This window comes from Tiliqua scincoides, chromosome 3, assembly GCF_035046505.1.
Source record: "Tiliqua scincoides isolate rTilSci1 chromosome 3, rTilSci1.hap2, whole genome shotgun sequence".
NCBI classification, from domain to species: domain Eukaryota; kingdom Metazoa; phylum Chordata; class Lepidosauria; order Squamata; family Scincidae; genus Tiliqua; species Tiliqua scincoides.
In genome coordinates, this window is record NC_089823.1 from 157,927,315 (window position 1) to 157,952,637 (window position 25,323).

Genomic DNA, 25,323 nt, shown 5'->3' on the forward strand with positions numbered 1-25,323 from the left:
ATTCAAAAACGGAAAATTGAATAAAATGACACAAATGCATACAATGCTACCATTCTAAACAAAGAATTTCAGTGACAGACTTCTCCTGCCTGCCTTCGTGCCTTTCTTGCCAGCCTACAGCTGATTGCTGGATTGAACACTGCCTAGTCTGCCCTGCTTTGCTAGGTTTTGCTGTGGCATTAAGAGCCTGAAATCTATAAAAGCTCTGGGCACTTTACAGTTGCCCATACCTGCAACAGAGTTCTCAAAACCATGCTTTTATTAATGCAGGAGAACCAAGGAGAAAACTGATTAATTTAAAATGAGACCAGGAGTTTGTCAAGAAATTCAAATATAATATTTCTGCCCAGTTATACACCTTTTACCACTGTGAAGAATTACAAATGTCAAGGAGTTTTTCTGCAATGGTATTAATGAGCAACACAATAATAAATGTTTCTTGAGGTCATGTTTCCCGGTTCTCCCACCATTTCAAGTATGAAGGTTATAGCAGAACTTGGCAGTACAACATCCATTCCACTAACTGACTTACAAAACGTTCCAGTCACATCTGCATATAGTTCTTTTTCTGGTAAACTATGAGTTTCAAAGGAGCAAAAGTGAATTTAACTTAAATGTGGTAAGAAGACAAATCATGTAATGGTGATGGTAACTAATAAATATTATATTTTAACACCCAACTGATGACCCTTTAGCTCAGCCATTTTCAACCACTGTGCCGTGGCACACTGGTATGCCGTGAGTGGTCCACAGGTGTGCCACAGGAATTTGGGGGAAAATCATTTATTAATAGTGCCATTGGGAGATGTGAGCCCCCACTGGCAGCATGGTGTGCCTTGTCAATTGTAAAAAACCTGGTGGTGTGCCTTGACCATTTTAGTGAGTGTGCCGTGAGATGAAAATGGTTGAAAATCACTGCTCTAGCTTGAGCACCGTTCTTATTATAATGTTCCAAGGACTAATAAGTTTTTAGGAGTGATCTCCTTTGCCATCCTAACATGGCTGACTAGTAATGGACCTGCCCCCATGGTGCTTGGCGTGCAGAGGTCCAGAACATGCCGCCTCCCCACATCAAGCTGCCCCCCCAGGATACTTACTCAGAAGTAACGGAGCCTCATGCAATGCAGTACCCGGAAAGCCCTCTGGGACTTCTGGCGTGATCTTAAGGAGTTCTTCTGGTTTCCCAATGAAACAGGAAATACTCTTTAAGATTATGCTAGAAGCCGCAGAAGGCCTTTTGCATGCTTCAGAGCACCATGCAGGGCTTTGCAGAACGGCTCCGATGGACAGGCAGGGCAGACTTTTGCCCCCCATGCCCCCCGCCAGGCCCACCACTAGGGCTGTCCCAAGACCTCCTGTTACCTGAAGAGAAATGTGAAACGCTACGTCACTTTACCCAAAGAGGAGTCAGCCTCTGCTCCTCCCGCTCTCCAATTTCCTGGTTCAGCACTATCCTCCCCTCAACATTTCCTCTTCCTTTTCTAATCCATGGAGAGGAAAGAGGAATAGCAGTGAAGGCAAGTGTCCCCCCCATTCCCTCCCCCCCACTAAACTGCTGCTTTAGGCTTCAGTTGGCCTCACAGCTGGGTTGGCCCTGCATGCTGAACATTGTTCACTTAAAATGGTGGGGGAAAGAAATAAGCCCACCACATACATACTCAGTCAAAATGTAACGGAACATATTTTAAGTTGCATTGGTCTTGATTTTGGGGAGGCATCTGTGTGTGACTAAAATGCTTATTCACCTATCTAAATGCACATACCGTAATAAGAAGGAAAATGACTAGATGAAAATAACTGAACATTAAGTAAGATTATAGAACAAATCAATTGATGCACGCAGAAGTTTAGAACAAGATGTTATGCATTTGGAAGGCCATGATCAGATTTCATGTTAACTGAAAATAACATGGGGCTTTATGTTTATTAATAGCACAAACTAGCTATTTTTAAATTTCAGAGGCACAATTCATTACATATTGACACTGCTTGTTTTAGCTGAGCTTGGGTAGAGGCCTCATGTAAGTGCCTCTGAAATGAACAGAGTCCCTGTAAAATGAACAATGCAGAGAAGCTAAAGTTTGGTGGAGGAGTATTTCCTGGAAGGATGGAAGAGGAATGATTTGAAGGGAATGAATGGTTTTGTGTGTGTGTGTGTGTGTGTGTGTGTGTGTGTGTGTGTGTGTGTGTGTGAGAGAGAGAGAGAGAGAGAGAGAGAGAGAGAGAGAGAATGTTTTTAAATAAATTCAAAAAGATTCTAACAGCCCAATCCTATTGAAATTTCCCCATGCCAATACAGCGGGGCCAGTGCGACTTTCACTATATCCCACAGAGGAATTTTGCAGTTTGGAGATCTTCTTGAGATAAGGACACATTTGTCCCCTTGCCCCAGGAAAGCCCGAGCCACAGCACTGGATCTACTTAAACCTGCTAAATTGCCGGCACAAGTCCAAGTGGATCATATTGGTGGATCTGGCCTATGAAGGAGAATAGGATATGGCATGAACCTCTACCTCTGATCCTGCCTTTCTATCAGGCCCAATCCATCCCTCACTGCTGTCCCCCACCCTACACCCCCTCCCCGCCTTTCCCCTTCACTGCGCCTTCAGTCCCCAGCACAGAGCTGACCTGTTCCAGCATGCATCAAGGGCTGCAGTGTTACCGGTGGGATGGAGCCCACCTTCCGGCTAGTACTACTAACTCCTTTGCTGTCACAACTTGCTTTACAGCATGTTGTGACAGCCTGCAATGCTCTGGTTGCTGCTGGTACAAACAGAGCATAGGATTGTGCCACAAGATTGAGAGGTGTATTGTAACAAACTTTCATAGACTAGCATAATTAGATTCTGCCTCTTTTAAGATGCTTTAAGACTCTTTCTTATGCTTCTGTTTGCTATAACAGATTATTGTGGCTACCCTGTGGAATATTTTAAGCAATATTCCCTTCTCTGCAAATATTAAAAGTGTTTTAATTTCTAATTTAATAAATGAGATACATTTTTGCCCAGGTTTTTGCAATTTCTATTTGCATTATCTTTCTCCACACTTCAACTGCTTCTGCTTCCAGTTCCCACAGAGACCAATCTCAGGGCTGTGCTCACAGAACTACCCACATTTCCCTTGCAAAGGGCTCTCATACTCCAGGCAACTTTAGCAGTCACTCTCACAAGTCAGAGCAAGGTCTTCTGGGATGCATTACTGCTGGTTCCAGTAAAATGGCATATGGGATTAAAAAGAAACTGGTCTGGTTGCTTAGAGAATATTCATGGTGTAATAAGCAGAGATGTAGCAGAATATAAACACAGCTAAACGGTCGGAAACAGATTTGCTATTTAGCTCCCTTAACTTTTGCAGTATAAAGGCCAGGGCAACCTCAGAAGAGAGAAGCAATTTCCTGCTTTCAATGTAGAGACATTCCCTGTCCTACTAAAACAGGTATGGGTTTTCGTGACAACTGAAGGAACAGAAATAGTAAAGCAAAACCTATGAAGATTAACTGTTTCTTTGTTCCCTAAATGCTTCCATTGGTTCTACGGTATTGAAACTGTTTATCTTCTCAAAGGCTGTTAATTGTTTGCTGAAGTAGATTCTCACCTTGTGTTTAGTGAGAAGTAAATCCCATTGATTTCAGTTGCATTTGTAATGAATGAATGAATGCACAACAAGGAACAAGGAAGCACAACAAGGAAGCAGCAAAATAAGATACCCCCTAAAGTGTACAGCATTGCCACAAATTAGAATTAAACCATCCTGAGTGAACCCCAGCACCTGAAGCAATAAAACTATTGGGTTAATGCACATTTAACATGGCAGACATGTGTGCACGCGCAGTGCAGTGAATACCAATGAAAAGCATTCGCAAACATATAAGCTCATGTCAGGAAATGTTACCAGCAGTGCTTTTAAAACACATGTATCATACACACACAGGGAGAAACAATTGTATGCAAGGATTCATACAATGCAGTGGTCAATGGCACAGCTGTGTAATTTGGGGGGAGGGAGGAAAATGGAGGTGAGGGTGAAAGATGCGAAAGAGTTTACCAAGTGCTCAAAAACCAAAAAGCGGAGTCAAACTGGCCCTAACCGATAGTCATGCATTGCTCTGTACAGGAGAAATTCTATGGCTAACAGTCATGCGTCATGCAGGCCTGGGGAAGGCCATGAGGAGAAAATAAGGAGAGGAAAAAGGAACTCCTCAGAAGGAGAAGTGGGAGAGGTGGGAAATGTGGGAGGAAAAGGGTTGAAGATAGATTAGACGGGATTCCCAGAGGAACCCAGGGGTAGGTTCTATGAGTGCAGGGAAAGTGATAGGGAAAGAGACAAAAATATTTCGTTTATATTTTTATGATACAGTAAACATTTATGCTTTGGTTTTTCATAAAAAAGAGTTATTCTTTCTAGAGATTTACTAGCTGACATGTTCACAACCTATTAGACTGTATCAGAAGAGCATGTATGGTTCAAACTTCTGGATTTCCAATGCCATTATCATGAAAACAAAATACTGTATTATTTCGGCAGTAATACAAAATCCATTAGAATGTAACGGCTGAATGCTAGTATCTCGGAAATTATTTCCTCATTTTATGACAATATGTAATCTGAGTATCAGACATCAACATTTCGTAGACATAATCTGTGTGCACTTTCTGACACTGTAATTTCCAGAGCTGTTATGATGTAGATTTCTGTTGCTGAAATGGGGAAGCAGATTCTTCAAGGATTGCATGCACTCACAAGGACATTATAGATACTTAAAAACAATCAAATCTACTGTATTAATTCATCCTTTTCAAAATTAGCTGAACAAAGTTTAAACTTTGGTAAAATAATAAAGTATAGAATAACGTAAAACATAGTTGCCTGAAAACATAACCTTCAGTTACAAATATTCAGATTTTCATTGTATTATTGAAAGAACTCAGTCATTGGTCTAGAGCAGCCATTTTCAACCACTGTTCCGTGGCACACTGGTGTGCCATGGCGGTCCACAGGTGTGCCACCTGAATTTGGGGGAAGGTCATTTATTAATAGGGCCAATGGGAGATGTGAGCCCCACTGGCAGCATGGTGTGCCTTGTCAATTGTCAACAACCTGGTGGTGTGCCTTGACCATTTTAGTGCCTTGTCAGCATGCCATAAGATGAAAAAGGTTGAAAATCACTGGTCTAGAGACTAGAGCAATATGACTGAAGTTAATAAGAAATCAAACTTGTTCATTTTGACACATGGGCAGCCCAATCCTAACTAAATTCCCCCTGCACCAATGCAAAGGTGCCAGCATGGGCTATGCTGCATCCCATGAGGGAATTTCAGTTGCTGGAGTAATATTGTAATGGGGCAGGGGAGGGCGGTGATGTGGAAAGGCAGTGGGCAGATCAGGCCCAGGAGGGGGGGGGGATTGGCGACAACCGTACACCCCATATCCTATCCCCCTCTCAGGCCCAATCTGCCACTTGGACTTGAGTCAGCTATTTAGCTCACATATGTCTAGGTAGACCTATTGCACAGGCTGGGGCTTACCCAGCCAACCGATATTCAACTTCTTTGTAAACAAATTGGTCTAAATTTCCATATTACTTTCACTTCAGGCCTTGCCTTGAGTTTGAAGTTTACTTCACAAAATGTTCTGCTTTCACAGTCAAAGAAAGAGGCCACTTTACTACTCTCTTCCTGAAAAGAAGCATAAGGCATTCATGCATGTTAAACAGAACTATAATTTATCTTCTAATAGACTTTTGCCAAGGGATCTATTTTTTATCAGGCAGTCAATTAAAATTGGCGGGTTTTTTTTCCCTTTTATAATACACAGAAAGCAGGAAGTAGTAACAGAATTTTTATTAACAGGATTGTTTCTTTTGAGTATCTAATGCATTTTCATTATTTTGTGTTTTATGTAAACATGTTTTTGAAATGCAAAGTGGCAATTTGAAATTCAGCACAGAAGGCAGACAGCTGATAAGGCACAAAAGATTCTAGTTTTAGTGTTCACTGATCTCCCAGCTCCAGTGTATATTAGATTCATTTGTTCAATAGTCTTAGTGCTGTATTTGCTAATGTTGTTCAACTGGAATGAATTGTTGTGCTTCAGCCTTCTTGTACAAGAAAACTACATAATAGTGCATAGGTAATTGCATATTATTTCAAAACATCTTGGGTAAAGACACTCACTCAAAAAGCTGAAAAATAATCTCTTGCTTTATTCTTGCATTACTTAAATCCAATATGGTTATTTGAGTCATTTTCTCTAATTAAGAGAAAGGAGCATTTGAAAGAAGGTCATTCAAGTTTTTATTTTTTCCCCAGGAAATTCACTTTACTACATCAAAACTAGGATGAAAATTTCCTTTCAGGTATGTCAGCTGGAAAAGTGTTGGAATTCAGAATGAGAGGGTGCTGGTTCAAGTGATCTTTTACACGACAGGACATTTTTCTTTAAAGCACATTCCCATGTGAACGAGGAAAATGGATAGTCTGAATCATTTGTCACAACACCAAAGTGCAGTCTTGCATGCAAGTGCAGTCTCACATTAGCAGTGCTTTAGATGGCATGGAAAATTGTGCTCACAAAAAAAAATTGCACATTAAAACATACCTAGTGCAATCTGGGCTTGAAAAAGGCATTAACAAAAACACAAGGAGTAATGTACACAGTTACTCCATTTAACAGTTCTTTAATTAGATACTTCCACAAAATAGGCCATAGCAAGTAGTAGTTGCCAAAAGGATGAAATCCACTTCAGAAGAACAGATGACACGCTTCTTGGTCATAATCCAATTCAAAACTGCTCTCAGGCTTTTTGTTTTCAATGAGCTGAGTACTCTAGTACAGTGGTTCTCACACTTTTGGCACCAGGACTAACTTTTAAGAATGAGAATCTGTAGGTACCCACCAGAAGTTATGTCATGACCAGGAGTGATATCATCCACCAGGAAAAATTTTTAACAATCCTAGGCTGCAGTCCTACCCACACTAACCCAGGAGTAAGACTATCATTAAAAGCATACACATAGTAGCCTGTTCAAAGTACAGATCTGTAACATTTCCCCAAATGCAGTCACATACCATGGTAGCATCAAGTCTAATCTATTAAAAATAAAATATTGAAATGAATGGGGACCCACCTGAAATTGGCTCACAACCCACCTAGTGGGTCCCAACACACAGTTTGAGAAACACTGCTCTAGTACACTATATAGTGGCATCTATGTGTTATTTTGAGACTTCTAGTTGCTCCATTTCAGGTTACTTTCTCAGTTGTTCTTCCTGCCTTATTCTTTTGCCTGAAAAAGTCTCTAGCATACTAAAGAGCAGAGTACAAAACCTATACTTGCTGTTCACTGCCAAACCATCCAGAAATTTTCAGACAAAGTATTATAATGACTACACATTGCTCAGACTATGCTGACTTTGCAAAATATTAGAGCATGATTCAGCCAAAATTAAACATACCTATGTCATGTCTGATTTCAGTGGGAGAATTATAGCCTGATCTCATGCTGGGGCAGCGCCAGTGGCCTGTGCACTTCCCCGGAGGCAGCAGTTGTAAACGTGCTGTAAGGCATGTTGTGGTGGCTGGAAGGGGAGTGTCATTGTCAGGGAGGCAACACCAGTCAATGCTGGGCCTCTGCGCCAGTGGGAAGAGCAGAAGGAGCAGAGGGCGTTGAGTGCACTGGGCTGCAGGGAAGTGTTTCTGGGTAGGAGGAGGGCAGGAGAAAGGTGAGAAGGAGGTAAAACTGGGTAGGGGGAGAGTGGCCTGGGTGGCCATTCTGGCTCAGGAGGAGGGTGGGAACAGTGGTAGAAACCGCTGGTGGATCCTGTCCACCGTCCAACGTCTGAAAGCCCTATGCAGGTTTAGATCTGTGCCAGCAATTTTATAGACCAATTATTGAATAGACCAATAGGGGCTGTGGGGGCACTACAGAGGGTAAGGGAACCAATGTTCCCTCACCCTGAGGAGACCTCTGAGTGCTTCATCTGCCTGCAGGATGCAGCGGTGGCTGTTTTGGTGCCACTGTACCGTGGGGCAGGTGAACAGCATATGATATCATATGATAACCTTTCCTTAGAAATGAATCAGACAAAGCAGTATTTAATCTTGGCTACATCAAGCTTCAGTAGTTTGTATTTATTTTGCAAGCCGAGGGTGTACTTAACTTTCTCATTGACATCCATGGTATGTAGAAGTGCTTAATGTCATGGGACTATGCCCTTGAACTCAATTAAACTAGTCTCTGTTGACACCATCAATACTACAAATATATTTTACTTCTACATTTCTATGCTTATGTAAAAGTAAGATTTTCATATTAAAAGTTTAAAATTATCATAGTGTACTGAGTGTATAAGTTAATAATAAAGTAGTAAGTTATATACAACGGAAACTTTAAAATGAAGTCTCCATATAAATACTTTTACCAAGCAAGAATATAAATAGAATCTGAACTTATTTGTAGGCTCAGCATAGCTGCTTTTTAAGCTACCTGCATGCTCAAGATATTTGAGAGAGAATGTGTTAACTATGTTCTTGAGTTTTAAGTTCAATGTTTTTAAATGAAGCTATAATCTCCCTTACCCTAGTTCTATGTCCATCACAAGAAGGTTATTTTTGAGTAAAATGTGACCAGCTTTCACATTTGTAACCTTTCCGTTTCAGCTGTCTCTGACAGTATAAACAAGCTAAATTTAGTATGATATTTTTAAACAATGCAATTTTGAAGTATCTATAGATAATTATGGCAGTCATACATATAGGCAATAAATGTTGGGAAGTTTTTTTCCAACCCGCCAATGCCACACATTGAAGTCAGACTCATTAAGTATTACTAATACATCTCTGCTAGATATCTAGGAAGCCTCTTCTGTTAATTCTTCAAGCAACATCAATTTTACAACTTTCACTTATAGTCCTTTTAGTTAAGTAATTTATTGTAACCGTTTCCTACTGATCTTCTGCTGTAAACACTGACACAAAGACATCATGTCATCCAGTCATTGTGATTATTGCCTCATGCACTAGCCTTCATGTTTAGATTCTCCAACAATATCTTAGTAAAGGTGGATTCAGAATTTAGATAGTAACACCTCTAGAAATTTTCCAGCTTTTTGAAACAGGAAAGCCTTTCCTAACCATCTAAAGAACTTGGGTTTGGTGTATTATCCTATGAATAAACACAGCTGTACAGAATTTTGTTCTTTACCTATTACCATAAATACTACACAACTGCTGATGCTTAGTCAAACAGATCCAGTCAGGGACTGAACGCACATGAAAACATTTTTATTCATGAATCCCTATGTGTACATGGAATCACATGCACGAACAGGTGCTGCATGTGTGATTCCCCAGCCCATTTCAGCAGTTGACTGGGCAAGTATAGTTGGATAAAAAAGCTGGAGTCCCACCCAACAGCTATTCAGTCTCCCTTGCTCCAGGTTCCCCACCAAACAGCAGAATACTGGGATTCCAGTTTCTTCTACTTGACTTGGCTGTTGTATGGGTGCTTTACTGGAAATGGGCCTTGACCTTTAAGACAAAGAAGTATTTATTAAGTTCTGCATTAAAAAGAAAAACAGTGTAAAACTATGCTCACCCTTTTATCCTCAACAAAAATTAGCATTGGTCTTTTTTATGCTTGTGCTTAATAATTTTGATTTTATTATCCGAGTTGCTTTATAGTTCTATGCCAATTACCTATTCTTATTAGAAGAAACAAACCCCTAAGAGGCTAATTTGATTTTATGCTATTTTATATTCCCCTGCTGTCTTTTCTGTGTTTACTTACTGAAGATTCATTAGCTTCATTTACCGTAAATGAACTTTTCCCTTAGTTTTGGAGACAGCTGCATACACTGCAGTCAGACTTCTTTAAATTGACTAGAAGTGTCTCTAAGAACTAGTGCTGAGCCAAAATGTATTTTTCCAACTTTACTACCACTTTCACAGGGTACATAACTGGGGAAGAACATTTTGACGATTCCACAAGAGGACTTGTCTCACTACTAACCTGTGGTCTTGGCAGCAGGTGCTATCTGGGCATCAGGTGAAAAATATGTACATATGCTTACCCATGAGACACAAGAATAATGGCAGAATGCATTTCTCTCACTCTGATATGGTTTCAGATGGCATCAAATAAGCAAATCTCATAGGCTACATGTCACAATCATAAAAACAATTCACAGTGAAGGCAGAGAACATTATTGTCTTTCTAGTGATATGTGGAATTAAAGATACATGGCTGTAAGCAGCATGATCACTGCTGCTGCTCTCAGGACTATGAACAAGCAGTGGAACCTGTGAAACACTTTAATACTGCACAGGTTTTGTGCAGCCTTCCCTTCTGGACTGAAAAAAATTACTGCAGAAGTTTTAGCTCAATGCTAATAAGAATTCCAGTCATAAGAACAAAAGAAAACTCTGACTACCATCATCTATCTATATTGAGATATGGCATCTTGTCTAAACTAGGCTCCTTACAGAAAATTTACAGAAGCTCAGATCATTATTGAAATGTACTAGATCAATGTAATCAATACAGTGTTCAGAGCATTAATGGGCCTAGCCTTCATTTTTGCTTGACAAACTTGATGAAAGTTAGGGCACAATCCTAACCCCTTATGTCAGTGCTTTCCAGTGCTTTCCAGCACTGGAATCCCTTACTTACAAACAATCCCTTACTTTGAGGAGGCCTCTGTGAGTGACACCCAACTGCAGGATGCAGCACATATCCCATTGGCACTGACAGAAGGGGTTATGATTGCACCCTCAGGGATGTAACAAATGAGCTTTAATGATTCTTAATAGCCTGTAATTTTTCTCCAGTCCTAGAAATGTAACACTTGTCAGAGTTACAAGTTACATCCTGAAAAGGACAGAATGACCACTAGAAACAGTTTTATTTTGAATTTGGTCACAGGAAGAGACAGAGAGAGAAGTGAGAATTTGTGGCTGTAGTTAGCTAAAGTGGAACACCAATAGGAAATCGGCTGTTGCTTTCAGAATCCGACACAGATTTCAGATTGCTTTCAGAATCTGACACAGGGTCAGCAGTTTTGCAGCCTGCTGAAGGAATCTATTTGCTTCTACTAGGCTGTAATTGTATAATTGTAACTAAACAAATACAAATGTGAAGAGGGGAAAAATCTCATTTAGAGCTTTAAAATCTAAAACCAGCACCAAAGATTGAAGAACGAAACTGGAAGCCAATGAAGTTGAAACAGCATAGGTATCACATGATAGCCCAAATGGGTTCTTCTCACCAGTCAAGCTGCTGCATTTTGCAGTATGCTTGACAATCCACAAAGGTCGTGCCAGATTAACATATAGTATAGCCTGTAGCATATGCCTATGGACCCTGAATTTTCAAGGGTCCCACACTAATGCTTGCTTGTGTTTACTGAAGGCTCTCTGGTGAAATCATCATCTCACAATCTTGCAACCCTGTTGTTTATATGTTGGGGGAGCTACATGGTACATAATCATTTCAGATGTAATTAATAGCATGATACAAATGAATAGTTTTGTTCAAATTTAACTTTACTGCAGGCAGTGCCTCAATGGAGCACGTACCCCATCAGTGCTGGCTGTTGCAAACATGCCAGAAAGCAGGCTATGACAGCAGAAGAGTTTGTACTATTTTGCTCTATAGCAAATGAAAAAATTGAATTAGTCTACTATGCAAGTAAATCATTTATGTTTTAATATTTATGTGTGTTTTTTTAAATGTAGGGTCCCTTTATAACATGAGCTATAGGCCCCACACTAGCTTAATCCAGCCCTGCTCAAATGCAGATCTGTATAGAGGGAATTACAGTAGTCTAACTTAGAAGAAACCAGGGCTTGGATAAGTGGACCAAAACCAGCCTTCACCAGCAAAGACTGCAGTTGGTGCACTAACCAAAGTTACTAAAAACAAAACAAAACCTGACCACAGTCAACATTTTGTGTCTAGGAAAAAGCCAGATCCAGCAACATTTCCAAAATACAAACCTGCCGTTAAGAGGGAGTCCAACCCCATCCAAAACAAGCTGATCACATACTTCTGGGTGGCTATTTTTTCAACCAAATAACCTTCATCTTATCTGAATTAATCCTCAATTTGTTTACCTACATCCACGTTCTTCATCATCCCCACTGCCTTTCTGAATCCAACAGAAAGACAGAACTAGGTATTGCCAGCATACTAACAGCACATGAAAAATTTCTGGGCAATGTATTCCAACAGTTGATGAAAAAAGGAGAGAACAGTTGTCCCCCAGCAACATTTCACTTCCTGCTTACCTGCAAAATCAACTCCCCATTCTGCCTATTTGTACCATCCAGAAGTAATGTGACATCAGAAAGTTATGCAAGGTGTATACATAAATAAAGTCTATGCAGCAGGGGGCAATGTTCATCTTTAATATCTGAAACGCCTCTCAGCCTTCACCATAACTTCTTCCAACTTGGCCATGATCCAGATGGGGTTTCCAGGTTGGGTATATTCCAAACCCTGAGACAAATCAGATACAGCCTGGTGATGTCATGATACCTTTGAAATGGGGGGGGGGGGGGAGAGAGAGAGAGAGAGAGAGAGAGAGACAGAAACCTAGTGCCAGGACACAGCCCAGCAGTAAAGAGTTGGAAGCCAGTGGTAAAAGGGCAGTGTCCAACAACAGCCTGAGATGAACCATTGCTGGCTATCTACTTTAGGAAGAAGCAAAAGAACTGGATTGTCTTTGGGGGCAAACTGATAACTCCAGTAAGGTATATGTTCCTTCAGAGGATCATGGCAGGGATAGGTTAGATCAGCATTTCTCTATGTTTTTCCCCTGCTGTACCAACTTTGCATCATCCTCCTATTGAAAGTACCACTTTCAGATAGGAGGATAGTACTTTCAGAATTCAGAAAGTACCACTTTCAATAGGTGGGAAGATCAGATGTGATGCAACTAACACTGGTAAGAGGCTCAGGGAGGAGGGAGGGCTTTTATGAGCACACATGAAAAGCATGCTCTGGAGCTCTTCCTGCTAAACTGAGCCTTCTACCACTGTTTGTCATATGTTGTGTTGCTAGCTTCACTGCCAGAAGGTGGGTGCCTGGGTTCCTGTGCATACCACTAGACCACCTCAAGTACCACCAGTGGTACGCGTACAACTGGTTAAGAAACACTGGGCTAGATCACTTCCGCATTTGTTATTTTTTTATTTTATATCAATGTCACTAGCAGATACTATTAGAAGATTTCTAGATTGGTTGATATATTGTCAAATAAATGCTACCATCCCACAGAAGCACAGATAAATGTGTTAAGGAAACATGAAAGGCATGGTATTAAACTATCAGACCGTTTCCAGATCTTATACACCATGTTGATATTCAATGATAAATTTACTGAAGGACATTCAAATGGCATTAAAATATACAACTGTTCAGGCGTTGCAAGGGCTGCAGATTGCAATGAATTCAGTAAATTAAAACATGTATTATCTGTCCCAACAAGTGATTTGTAATAGGCTATCATGCCTGTCAAGTGAAGAGGAAACTAGAAAGCATTTGAGAAACAACAGACTGAGAAAGCAGCTTGCTTCTATTTGTAATGGGAGACCAGCTCCAACAGAATCTCAATTTGTACCTGAAGTTTGGCAAAAAAAAAAAAAAAAGGTGCAATTACCTTGCAATGTTGCATAGAATGCTGGGTAGAATTCTCCCTGAGGTTCTCCCTGAAGTCCCACTAAAATGAATATGACTGCCATAACTCCAGGCTTGAATCAGAAACCTTATGTTCTGAGGCTGAGATCTAGCCTAATGACTTACTTTGTGCATCCAAGCTTTGGAGCAATCTTCAGGTACATTGGCTCCAGTGCCTGGCAGGCAGAATGAAGCCTCTTGTTCAGAACTGGTAAAAAACCTAGGAGCAAAGACCTTTGCTTTTACCAGGTCAACAGAACCATATCCATTGTATCTAGCCTTTCCACTCCTTCAGGCTCCAGATGCTGACTGGAGCTTGAGAACATAACCTCTAAGTCAGATGCCCTTAGCTCTAATATGGTGTCACAGAAGAGCTCTTATACAGCTCCCCTTCATGTGGCTTCTCTGTACATTGTACACTTTGCCTTTTTTGCATCATGTTCCAGTCATGTATTTACTTTTAAGTGCACATGTTTGAATTTGACAAGGTGCTTCAACATTTTAAATCTGAATAAATGAGAAGCAATTATGACTACCCTAGACACCTACCCATAAGTTGATCTCACAGATAAGTCGATGGCAGTTTTGAGCCCAGAATCACGGAATCTTTTATGACCCTCAGATAAGTCAGGGGTTAAACTTAGGGGGGGTGTCTGACTATAGTTTTGTCTGATTTTACCTGAGGCCAGGTCCTGAAAAATAACCTACCAGTAATTGTTACCTGAGAACTGTACAGTCGCTAATTTATTAAAAATATAGTAAAAGTTCATAAGATACATTTTTATTCATTAACTTTTTTAATTCTGGTCTTCACAACCTTTTTGTAACACTATCAGAGTAAGTTCATTCAGGGTGACCAGATGCAATTGAGGACAGAGAGCAACTGAGGACCTTTTTTAGCAGAATTTTGGCAGGTGCAGCTCAACATGGAAGAGTTTGAAAAGCTGCACCTGCCAAAATTTCCTCTTCTCTACAAAAGTTAAAGGTATACGCACTCTGTTCTCCACTGCATCTGGTCACCCTGAGCGCACTGTAAACAACATACTAGTAGAACCATTAATCAAATCTTTCTTTAAGGTGCCTGGTGTGTTGTTCAGAGGCTCCACTTATAACATATAACAAATAACTGGGAGTGTGCAATTGTCTCTCACAGTCGAGAGACAAGCAACAAGGAATGACTCAAGCTGGCTCAGGAGGATTAGACTTGCTTGCCAGACTGGGCTGATGCATTGAAGACATGATGCACCATAGCTGTTGGGGAAGGCGCGTGTACACCTGTTTCCAATACTGACACCAACCTGAGCATCCTGTGGGTAGCAAAAGGAGAGAGGGAAAGTGAGGAGGGAAGAGAAGGAGAGGAGAGGAAAAGCAGAGGGAGGTGATGCGTGCGCGAGAGAGAAATCAGGGAGGGGGTGTGATGCTGCTGGGAAGAGAAGTAGGAACTAGTAAAGAAGAGAATGAAGGAAGCTGACCATTCACTTTTTGCTTGCTTCCCCCCCCCCCCCATAGTCAATGCATGGTGACTTAAGGGCTCTCAGGCAGACAGCCTTCCCTCGGACTGCTTGTCATCACTGGTCTCCCTGGCTTTATGGAGCTCCTCAGCTTCACCTGGCTCCTCCTCCTTCCGTTTGTTGGCCTTAAAGGGATACTGGTCCCTGTTCTCCCAATACATTCCCTGGTGTCTAAGGGAGCAGAAGGCAGCTGCCTGCCAGGTTGGAAGCATTTTAGCCCCTCTATTTTGCCTGTCCTACAGGACAGGATGCTCTCTCCCCCACTGGAGAGCACGGTAGTCCCGCCCATGGGGCAGAGCCTGCTGTGGGTGTCTCCAGCTGGTGACTTCCTCGCCCTTTGTCCTAAGGAGAAACTGCTTGGCTGCTTGGCTTCCTTGTATAGTGGGGACTTTGGTCAGGGAGCGAAAGAGGCTCCTCCTTCTCCCCTCGCCTGCCTTGGTTGAGGGCAGGCAGTGGCTGGCTGCGGGGGGCAGTCGGGGTTTTTTTCATTCCATCCAACCTTCCTGTTGGGGTGGTGGCTGCAGCCCCTGCCCTGGCTGGGGTCTGTCACCTCCTGTTGCCCCCTCTAGAGCAGTGAAATTGCTGCGGGTCCTCCTGGAGAACTTGTTGGGGTTGAGCGCTGCGAAGCCATCCCCTTCAGGTAAGTCAGGGGCTTGTGGGTGGGCTGGCCCCTGACAGTTTCATTTGCAGCATGCAGGAGGGCAGAGCAGGCATAACCTCGCAGATAAGCAAGGAGATGATCTAAGCTTGATTTATTGGAAGAAATTTCTTGCCTTATAGACAAGTATCTACAGTAAATATTCATCTAGTTCAGTAACAGCACAATCCTTGATATGCCAGAATGCTTACTCCCTGGAAGACTTATATAGTCACTTGAACACAGGGAAGTTACTTTACTAGAGTCCAGGGAATAACTTTAGTTTTCCTCTTGTTTAGCTTCTATTTCTTAGACCAGTGGTTCCCAAACTGGTGGGTCACGACCCACCAGGGGAACCAGAAGCACGGCATTCCCCCTTACATGGAGTGGCCCTGCAGGGATGGCAGCAATGGTGCCACAGCTATTGCAATGCCGCTACAACTAAGGGGTTTCTTATCTACCTGGGGGACAGCACTAGCCTCCTGGGGGTGAGGGGAGCCTGTGGACACATCTGCATGGCTCCCCAAGCCTCAGAATGGCTAAAAATAGTATTCATGACCACTTCCAATTTCACAATCACAAACTGGAAGTGGGTCGTGATAGCTATTTTTAGCCATTCTGAGGCTTGGGGAGCCCTGCAAAGGAATTGCCCAGTACAAAGTAAGTCTCATGTTGTTTAAAGGGGATTCTCCCAGGAATATGTGTATAGGATTGCAGCCCAAGTTGTGCAACATATTATTCTGCCTCACAAGATATATTTCTTCTGCATAAAACCTATTTGATCTGTTGGATCTTGAGAAAACTCCTTGATACTGTTGATTTTTGGATATTTTTAATTTATCAAATTTATTATACATTTTTGTGTGATGGAAAATGTATAAATTGAAAAATACATTGCTGATACAGAAGGTCTCATTGGATCTTGATCAGAAAATAGCTGAAATGCAAAGATTATAAATGAATCTTTACCTTTCTACTGCTGAATATAATACACACCAACATACCCACTCAAATCAGCAGTAGTGCTCAAAGTACAGTACATTAGTGCTGTAACCCTTCTTTGTTTTTCAGGTAATGATCTTCATCTTAAAGATGTTCAGAAAATGTTTTCACGGAAGCTCTTCTTACAAATCACAAAACTTTTTATAGATTTTATGCTCTATAAAATTCAAGCTCTAACTTCTCATCATGTTTGTTTTTTTTTCTTACTACCCATGGTAAATCTTCACCACTACAATACAAATACTGGCAAAAAGAAACTTCATATTCTGCAGAAGAGTGTAAGGAGGGCCAGAAGATACAAGGCAAATAGTCTTTCATGCAAAACTGCATAAATCTAAGTGTCAACTACTCTGGTTTGCACACAGTCCTAGTTTCTATGAGAACCTGGTGGAAAGGTTCCTTTCCCTTGTCCGCATACAGAACACACAAAAGATCACTATGACATTAATTTAAGTTACTGCAGTGTGATAATGATACATAACACGGTGTAGATATTTATCAGACAACATAAAGTAGCTGTTATAATAGAAAATGTCATGCATGGAGCAGCATAACAAAGCTAGTGGACAAAAGGGCATTAACAAGATTTTTTTTAAAAAAAGAAATATATATATCAGCAAATTGAATGGACCAATGAATTTTTCAAACCATCCATCAGATAGCAAAGCAGATCAACCTCATCCAACAGTGAAATTAAATTTGCCATCAACAAAGCTTCACGTTCCCCCATCAAGATAAGGCTGGAGAAAGACAATTGGCTTTGCAGAGTTCAAGGGGGAATGAAGGAGTCACACTGTGGTTGTGGGTAGCAGTGAATTGGTTCTGCAGAAGTTTTGCCAATGGCAAAAGGTACTTGCAAAGCTGTGACAGTGAAACCAAAGAAATGGGTCTGCATAGCACAGGTAACAATGGCACTGTCATAAAATTTGATCTCCAGTGAATGTTTTCATCATGAGGAAAGAGCAGTCACGGGTCAGTCAGTCAAAAATAAGCAGTGCCCAGAATGGGTCATCCCACCTAGAATCCCTGATCTTCATGTTATCAGTTCCTGGATCATTCCTGGATCATTTTCCTGGATTATCCTTTGTCATCCTTGCCGACTATGGATTGTCAACCTGCTGGTGGTGCCTAAAGTCCGTCCCGTCCCCCCCATTCCAGCTGCCATCAAGGACCACCATGCCAGCTGGCACCCAGGGCCAACAGCCCCTTTCCTTTCTGGCTTCTTTTCTTCTAAGTTCCCGAGTACAAGGAAGCTGTTGAGCCAACACATTCTGTTGGGCTAACTTTCACAGGCTGCTACTCTCCAAGCATCTCTTCTCTCTGGGAAAGCAGTACAGCAGTTCTATTTGCTGCCACCATCCCAGGCCAAAGAGACCAGTCAGATGGGTCTGGGAAAAACCACCCTCCCAGGCAAGCAGAGAGTTTTTTAAAATTGAAATCAAAACTGTAGTAGCATCCATGAGTGATCAGATATGACAAAGCATGAGTGCTAGCCACCTTCCCTCATTCTGCTTTCTCTGGCTACTTTCCCTGATACATGCATTGGCTGAAGATTTTGTCTTGCTGGGAGGTTTGGCTGACATGGAGGGGGGCTCAAATCCAGATCCAGCACATCTGTCTGAGAATAGTGTTTCAAGCATAGGATAAAGACTGATGTTCTAGTAGCTTTTAGGCTACTGAACCAGCACAAAAACTTATGGGGGAGGATTAAAAGTGTCCAAAAATAAGGAAAAATAGGGAGGAAAAAATGGATTTAAAAAAGGGCATTCACACCAGCCTGAGATGAGGCTATAGTGGCAGGATGTAAGGCTGAGGGCTCTACAGTATCTTCGTTGGGGTGTGCAAGGATAAATAGAATGCCAGGTGCAAGGGAGTGGCAGCAAGATGCAAGTATCTTGAGGCATCTGGTAGGCTGCTGTGAGATACAGGAAGCTGGACTAGATGGGCCCTGGGCCTGATCCAGCAGGGATCTCCTGAGATATTCAGCTGAAATTCCCTTTATTTTTTTTTTAAGCCAGATATGTGGGATGTTGAAGTAAGGTCTTCTTGGTGCTGGCCTGGTATTCCAGAAGGTTTCCAAACTACATTGCCAACATCAGGCACATGAGGTGCTTACGTTGTGGCTTCACCACATGTCAAAACTATGACATGTATGAGTATGAGAATCAATGAACAGCACACATCTAAGATACAAAATAGGTTTTGAAACTGTTTTTAAATGCTAAAGCACAGGTGGTGAAAAATGAGCAGATTTGTGGAAATAATATGGCAGCTGCTTATCTTGGACAACTATTCACCAGCGTATTTCATTGACATATAGATAAATGTAAGTAATTTGACTAGTAAAAGGAAATCAAACCTTGTTCAAACAAGGTTGCAAACAGAACACTGTGGGCCTTGCAGAAGTTCAGCAATGCATTTTAATTCAAAAGGCATGTACATCATTACACTTTTCCCTGTAAACTTCATAAATAATCCCATAGTGTCACCTTTATCTAAAAAACCAAGAAAATTTGAAGCTGAATATTTTGATAGATTCAAATTGCCTATGGGAGTTGTTAGTGAATTAATTTTAACTTAGCACACCTAACAAGTAAAACTGGGAATGAAAAAAATAGCATTGGGATTACAGTGTAAGAATTGTGATGTCAGTAACACCAATAACAATACAAAATGCTTAGGAGAGTTCTCTCTTCCACTCTGAACATCTGGTCTTTTAGTGAAATGGATTAATTTGATCTATTCCGGAAAGATGCCACACATTTATAAGTTAATAAACGAATGAGGAATAGTTTATAAAATAATACCAAACAGCAATATTGAAGGAAAAGCACTCTAGAGTTTATGGGCAAGATATAGTTATATTTCCTGTCAGTATTAATACAATTGTACAATCAAATTTTACTTTTAACAAGTACTAATTCTATGGCATGTCTGTGTAGAAGAAACTGCCACTTTGTTCAATTGAGCTTCCTAATAAAAATGCACAGAACTGATACTGAAATATTTAAAAGTAGATCATAAAGTAGATTACAGGTTGAGTCTCATTACTTGCAAGGGTTCTGTTCCCAGAACTCACTTGGATGGCAAAAACTGCATTAAAGCAAATCCCTTTAAAAAACAATATCCCTTTGCTGGGCGATTTAAAAACAGCCTTGCTGACCTTTGTGATGTAAGACAGAGTCATTAGGCAGACAATCCATCAATCAGTCTCTCTACAGGCACTTAGAAAGGCTTCACTCTGAGCCAGCGACCCCTCCCTTCACCCTGAGCTCAGTACTGGGAAAAAATGCAAAGTGATTATCTTTCTTTTATGTGCTCAGGGGGAAGGGAGGGGCTACTTGCCTTGAAGTGAAGTTGTTCTGGTGAGAGAATGATTGATGGATTGTCAGCCAGCTGCCCTCTCTTGCATTAACGAGGCTATTGTTAAAGGACGTTTTTCCTTTAAATGAAAGGGCCCTTCTCACCACATTGAGATAAAAAGTGAAAAATCCATGGATAATTAGGTTATATCTGTACAGGTGTGCACCACTTAACGACGGATATACATTCTCTGACTGCCATTGTTATGCGATTAGGTCATTAAGTGAACATTCAGCCCAATCTAGTGCCTTTGTTGTGTCAACAGATACTCCCTGCCAGACACCAGCTGCTGTACAGGCTACTGGAGATAGACTGCCTCTTCTTTGCATTAAGAGCCTCTCTGTTGTGTAAACAGACACTCTGCTGCCAGTATGGGAGATAGGATTACCTCATTAAGAGCATCTTTATTGTGCTTTGACCACCATCATATATGCGGTCCGTCGAATGGTTGTTAAGCAGCACACGCCTGTGCTTAAAAAGATGTACAACTCTATTTTTTATTTATTTATCAAAAATGATGTAATCAAAGAAGGAAAACAAAAGTGTGGCGGAGGCCAGAGACATGGTTCACTGGTTAGAACCAGAATGACCAGATGTCATAACCACGAAAGAGGACAAGGCTCCCCAAAATGTCGGAGATCCAAGAAAAATGTAGTGCATGACAAAACAAAAGCTAAAAACACACATGCATTGATTTTATGTACTTAATTTAAACACTGTACTACTTATAGTACTATAGTATACTACAGTATGCTACTACTTTTACATTTAAAACTATATTACATATAATTTATAATTTATTAATTACACGCATGCACCCACTGGGTCCCATACCATGTCAAAAGAACCCACGGCCAACCGGCTACTCGCTGGTCAGATACCTTTTCCAGGTCATTTAAAAAACAGGGACTGCCGCACTGGACAACAGTCGCACTAGACCAAAAAACATGTAGCGAGTGTGGGCCACATTGGAATGATTGCCAAGGAGGATTGACCATCAATGTATGTATTAATTACAAGAAGGCTCTGCACTGCCTGCAAAAGCCACTCATAGGCAAAAGGAGGATAAATAAAGAGGACATGTCATGGAGAAAGAGGACATCTGGTCGCCCTGGAACCGCATCACTGGCTGAGGTAAAATTCCCGCTTGTAAGTGCCAAGAGGCTATTGAAGTACCTCCCGCCCAGCACTATGCTACCACACAGCTGCTGAATGGAGGATGTGCCATTCGTGATATCAACTCACACAGGGCACATGTTTAGGCAGGAACCACACACTTGCGCAACGCTGAGAGAGATATCCCCTACCCCCACCACTGCCTGTCAGCTTTTCCAGTCAAGGGAAGGAAAACACCTTCCACTTGGTTAACTGACAATGATGGTTGGCAGCTCTCACTGGCCATGGCTGCAAAAATATTTACCATTTTAGCACTTACCACAGTGATAAAGTTTCAAATCTTGGAACTATATATTTTTTAAACTCTCACCTATTCCCTCCTCCCTGTTATTTATTTCAAGCATTTCCGTTTGTTACAACATTTGGAAAAAAAAAGATGAACGCAGATAAGGAAGCAGGAAAAATAAAACACAAAATTAAGGTGTCACAAGAAAACAACCCAATGTTGATTACAGAGTAACATGATTTGGTCTCTTCAGAAAAGTTTATATATTGCTTTGAAGAGTTATCTGAAACACAATCAGCTTTTAATTTAATACAAAGACTATGAGAGAAACCTTGATAGCAAAGTCTGTTTGCTCTAGCTTTTAACTTATACTCTCAGGGCAGTTTTTATTATAATGTCCTTCTGATGCTAACTAATTTTTCAATTGCCCAGGACCAATCATCAAAGTAATATTTAATACTTACCCCTGGAGAGCTTTTTCTCCAAACCAATCTCCTTTTCCTAAAGTACGGAGAAAGACTGGATCTTCTCCAGGCAAATCTTCACGAGTAACATTTACCTGATTAGAAATAATATAAAGAAAGATAAAGAAAAGGAATCAGTTCTGACAAAGGGTTGTGTAGCATTTAAGAGCAAGAGGAATAATCCCTTGCCACTCTTTCAGTCTAGCTCAGTGATGAACTTTTTGGGTGGCCTTTGCTAGACTACTGTCTCTAACCTGTGGTCCTCCTTTGCAGTATAGTGGCAGTAATGCTAGTTTACCTTGCTTTTTTCAAGATTAGGGAGAAATTGTAACACACTGAGCAATTAGGAAAAGCATACAAGCACTTTCCTAGTATTATCCTATTGGAATATTACACTTTGGAAAGTGTTTAATACCAGGATAAATTGTGTATATCCAATGACCAAGATCCTTATATGAAAGCAGGACATGCAAACTAATTTGAATAAGCATTTCTATCCAAATTGGGGGGGGGGCCTAAACTATCTAGAAACATCTTTTGAAGTGGATAGTAATATGGACCATAGCTCATCCAGAACTGCTAACTGTCGTGTTCCACTAGATGCACATAACATAGTTATATTGGGATCATTGCCTACATTGTACTTTCGAAGTGAATAAGTAAAAGCATGTGAATGAAACTGACAGCCCAACCCTGAGTTGCCCAGAGCGTGGGGCTGCCGTGGCACTGAAAATGGCTGCCGCAACATCCTGAGCACAACCAGGCAGCACAGGCAGCTCCGCAGAGGAGGGGATGTTCAACCCCCTTCTCCCGGGTAAGGAAAGTAGACCTGCAATGGGTTTACTCTATTTTGCAGCAGCTCTGGAGCTGCCGCAGAATCAAACTGTTCCGTGTCGGGACACATGGCCCAACATGTAGCCAACCCTTTCCCTCCCCACTCTCTCCCCCAACATGCCTCCTCCCCACCCTCTCCTGCCATCCCCCACCCCCTGCCCTGGAACACCTCCTCCCCACCTCCTCCGACACCTCTCCACTGCCCGGTGGTTTGGGCAGCAGCTGAGCAGTGGAGCACTGGCTTTCTAGTGGTGCTAGCTCCAGTGCTGGGCTGGTGCTGAGCCCTGCAAAAAGCCCCGCTTTACAGCACATTCGTGACATTACATGCCGGCGGTAAGCTGGCGCACAGAGCTCAGGATTGGGCTCTAAACCATTTATCATGTTCAGTTCTTAGGTATGGAAGAAACTGCATTTTGTTAAATATTTTTTTCTTACAAAAGTTTAACAAAGTAGAACTAAATGTTATGGCAGATACTGGGTCATCGTCAAAAATGGCAGCTCCTTGTCCCTGCCTTCTGCATTCCTTCACAATATCTCAGAATTCTCAATGTTATTAGACATATTGACTATTGACGTCATTGTGCTGCAAGTCTTCCCCTCTCCACAACTGGTAGATAATAAGGAAGAATGGGCTGGGGAGACGTGAAACACAGTGATATCATGTCCTACTGAGTACCACTAGACCCAGTAACTGATTAGTGAAACTGAAAAGGACAGCCTGTTCCCTGGGGAAACACTGTTTCCATGTAAACACTATTTTCACTGCCTCCCACAGGACCAGTCAAGTCACCCACGTACCTGAGGCGAGTTGAATTACTGCTTCCTATCCTGACTTTCAAGCATGTACAAGTGCACACACATGTATCCCGTACCACAGCTGCCTCCACTTCCAGTCCTCAGGGGCCCAGCAGCATGAGGGCCTAGATTCTAGGGGCTGCCTAGAGGCTCAGCGATGCAAGATGGTACTGTGCGATCTGGCTGCCTTGGCCCTTTGCGGAGTTGACAGGGATAAGCTGAGCCACCTGAACAGGGCAAGGCTTTGAGTCAGGTGCAATGTCCGGCACAGGGGCCAGATGTTATTCTGGTGTCTCTCGATGATCCCGCCTCTGCATTACAGATGCTTCACTGCAATAACAGCTGCAGGTCTCGATATCTCTTTTCTCCCTTTTCTGTAACTGTTTGTTAATAAAGTGGCCCACTCTCGCCGATGTGTTGTGTCGAGTGTTCATTGGGTGGTGCACAAAGAGTGGTGGCCTAGAGTGGGACCCCATTTTTACTTAGCTTTAATTTAATTAGGAGGAGGCAATAATAGCAAGTAATAAGTTTGGAGGCCAACTAAGATGGGTGGTTGCAGTGGTGGGTGGGTAAGCCTTCAATTAGCCTTATTGTAAGCACAATTTTGTATGCTTACAGTATCTCTCTAGTATGCTAATATCTCCAGAATATCTCTCTTTAGAAATATTATAGGGAAGCAGCTATGGCTGGCAGTCCTAAGTTTGCCATACCACATTAGGTTTTAAGATTTATGTAACACTATACAAATCACATTAGTGATGTGAACTTCAAAACTGCAGTTGATTTCGCATTAACGTAGGTATGGTGTCTGTCCACATGGGATCAATTGCTGAGACCATGGAAACAAATTATCTACACAGTTTACTTAACATAAAGGCCTCACTTTATTTAACTCTAACACATTTGTTTAACTTATGTTTTTAGAACTAAAGCAAATACCCAACATTAGTGTCATGATGTTCAGTTAACAGTACAAATAGTCCTTGCTAATTCTAATTTGCCTCCACATTAAGCAAATATTCAAGGCAAAGTTCACATCCAATAGATGAGAAGCTCAAGAGTATACAGGATAATGCAGCTCAGATTAATCATAATGAGATGGAGGCAGCCATCAGTTTAATAGCATGCACCTTATATGATTATAATATGCATGCACCTCTAGACCCTTTCTGTCCCTCAGATTCCTTCTCTGCAATAAAATGCACTACAGGAGTAGGATTTTGGACCTCACTTACAGTTTGGTCCATCACTAATCTTGTTCATCCCTTCTGGCATGAAACATTCTACATACCATTACACACAGCACAGTAAAATTGTTAAAAGGGTACAAAAGCTGTAACAAAATGCGGAAAAACAAACCATGTAAGCCAATGTAATCCAAACAGAAAACAAATGAAAAACCCATTCAGGCAAGTCATAATTGGAATATTGTACTCTTATGACCTGTCCCTGATAGGAGATGGGTTTCAGGATTCTGTCAGCTGCAATGAATTCTTGTGACAACCATGATTCAGTAAGCACATTTACATATGAACCAAGATTTTAAATCTTTAGTTTCTAAAGCTGTTTACAATATGGTCCAATTTAGCCAATGTGACAAAAGAGATACAGAAAAACCTAGTTGAGCATAGATCTCCTG

The 25,323-nt window shown here is 41.5% G+C and overlaps 1 protein-coding gene across 2 annotated transcripts in view; it reads right to left on the reverse strand.

Moving 5' to 3' along the window:
• Positions 1–25,323, reverse strand: part of PRKG1 (protein kinase cGMP-dependent 1) — an 837,851-nt gene that overhangs the window by 149,790 nt on the left and 662,738 nt on the right. For both annotated transcript variants that reach the window (XM_066620308.1, XM_066620307.1), the window contains exon 7: positions 22,056–22,150. In XM_066620308.1, the coding sequence (XP_066476405.1) occupies positions 22,056–22,150 (95 nt within the window). The remainder of the gene's footprint in view (positions 1–22,055; positions 22,151–25,323) is intronic.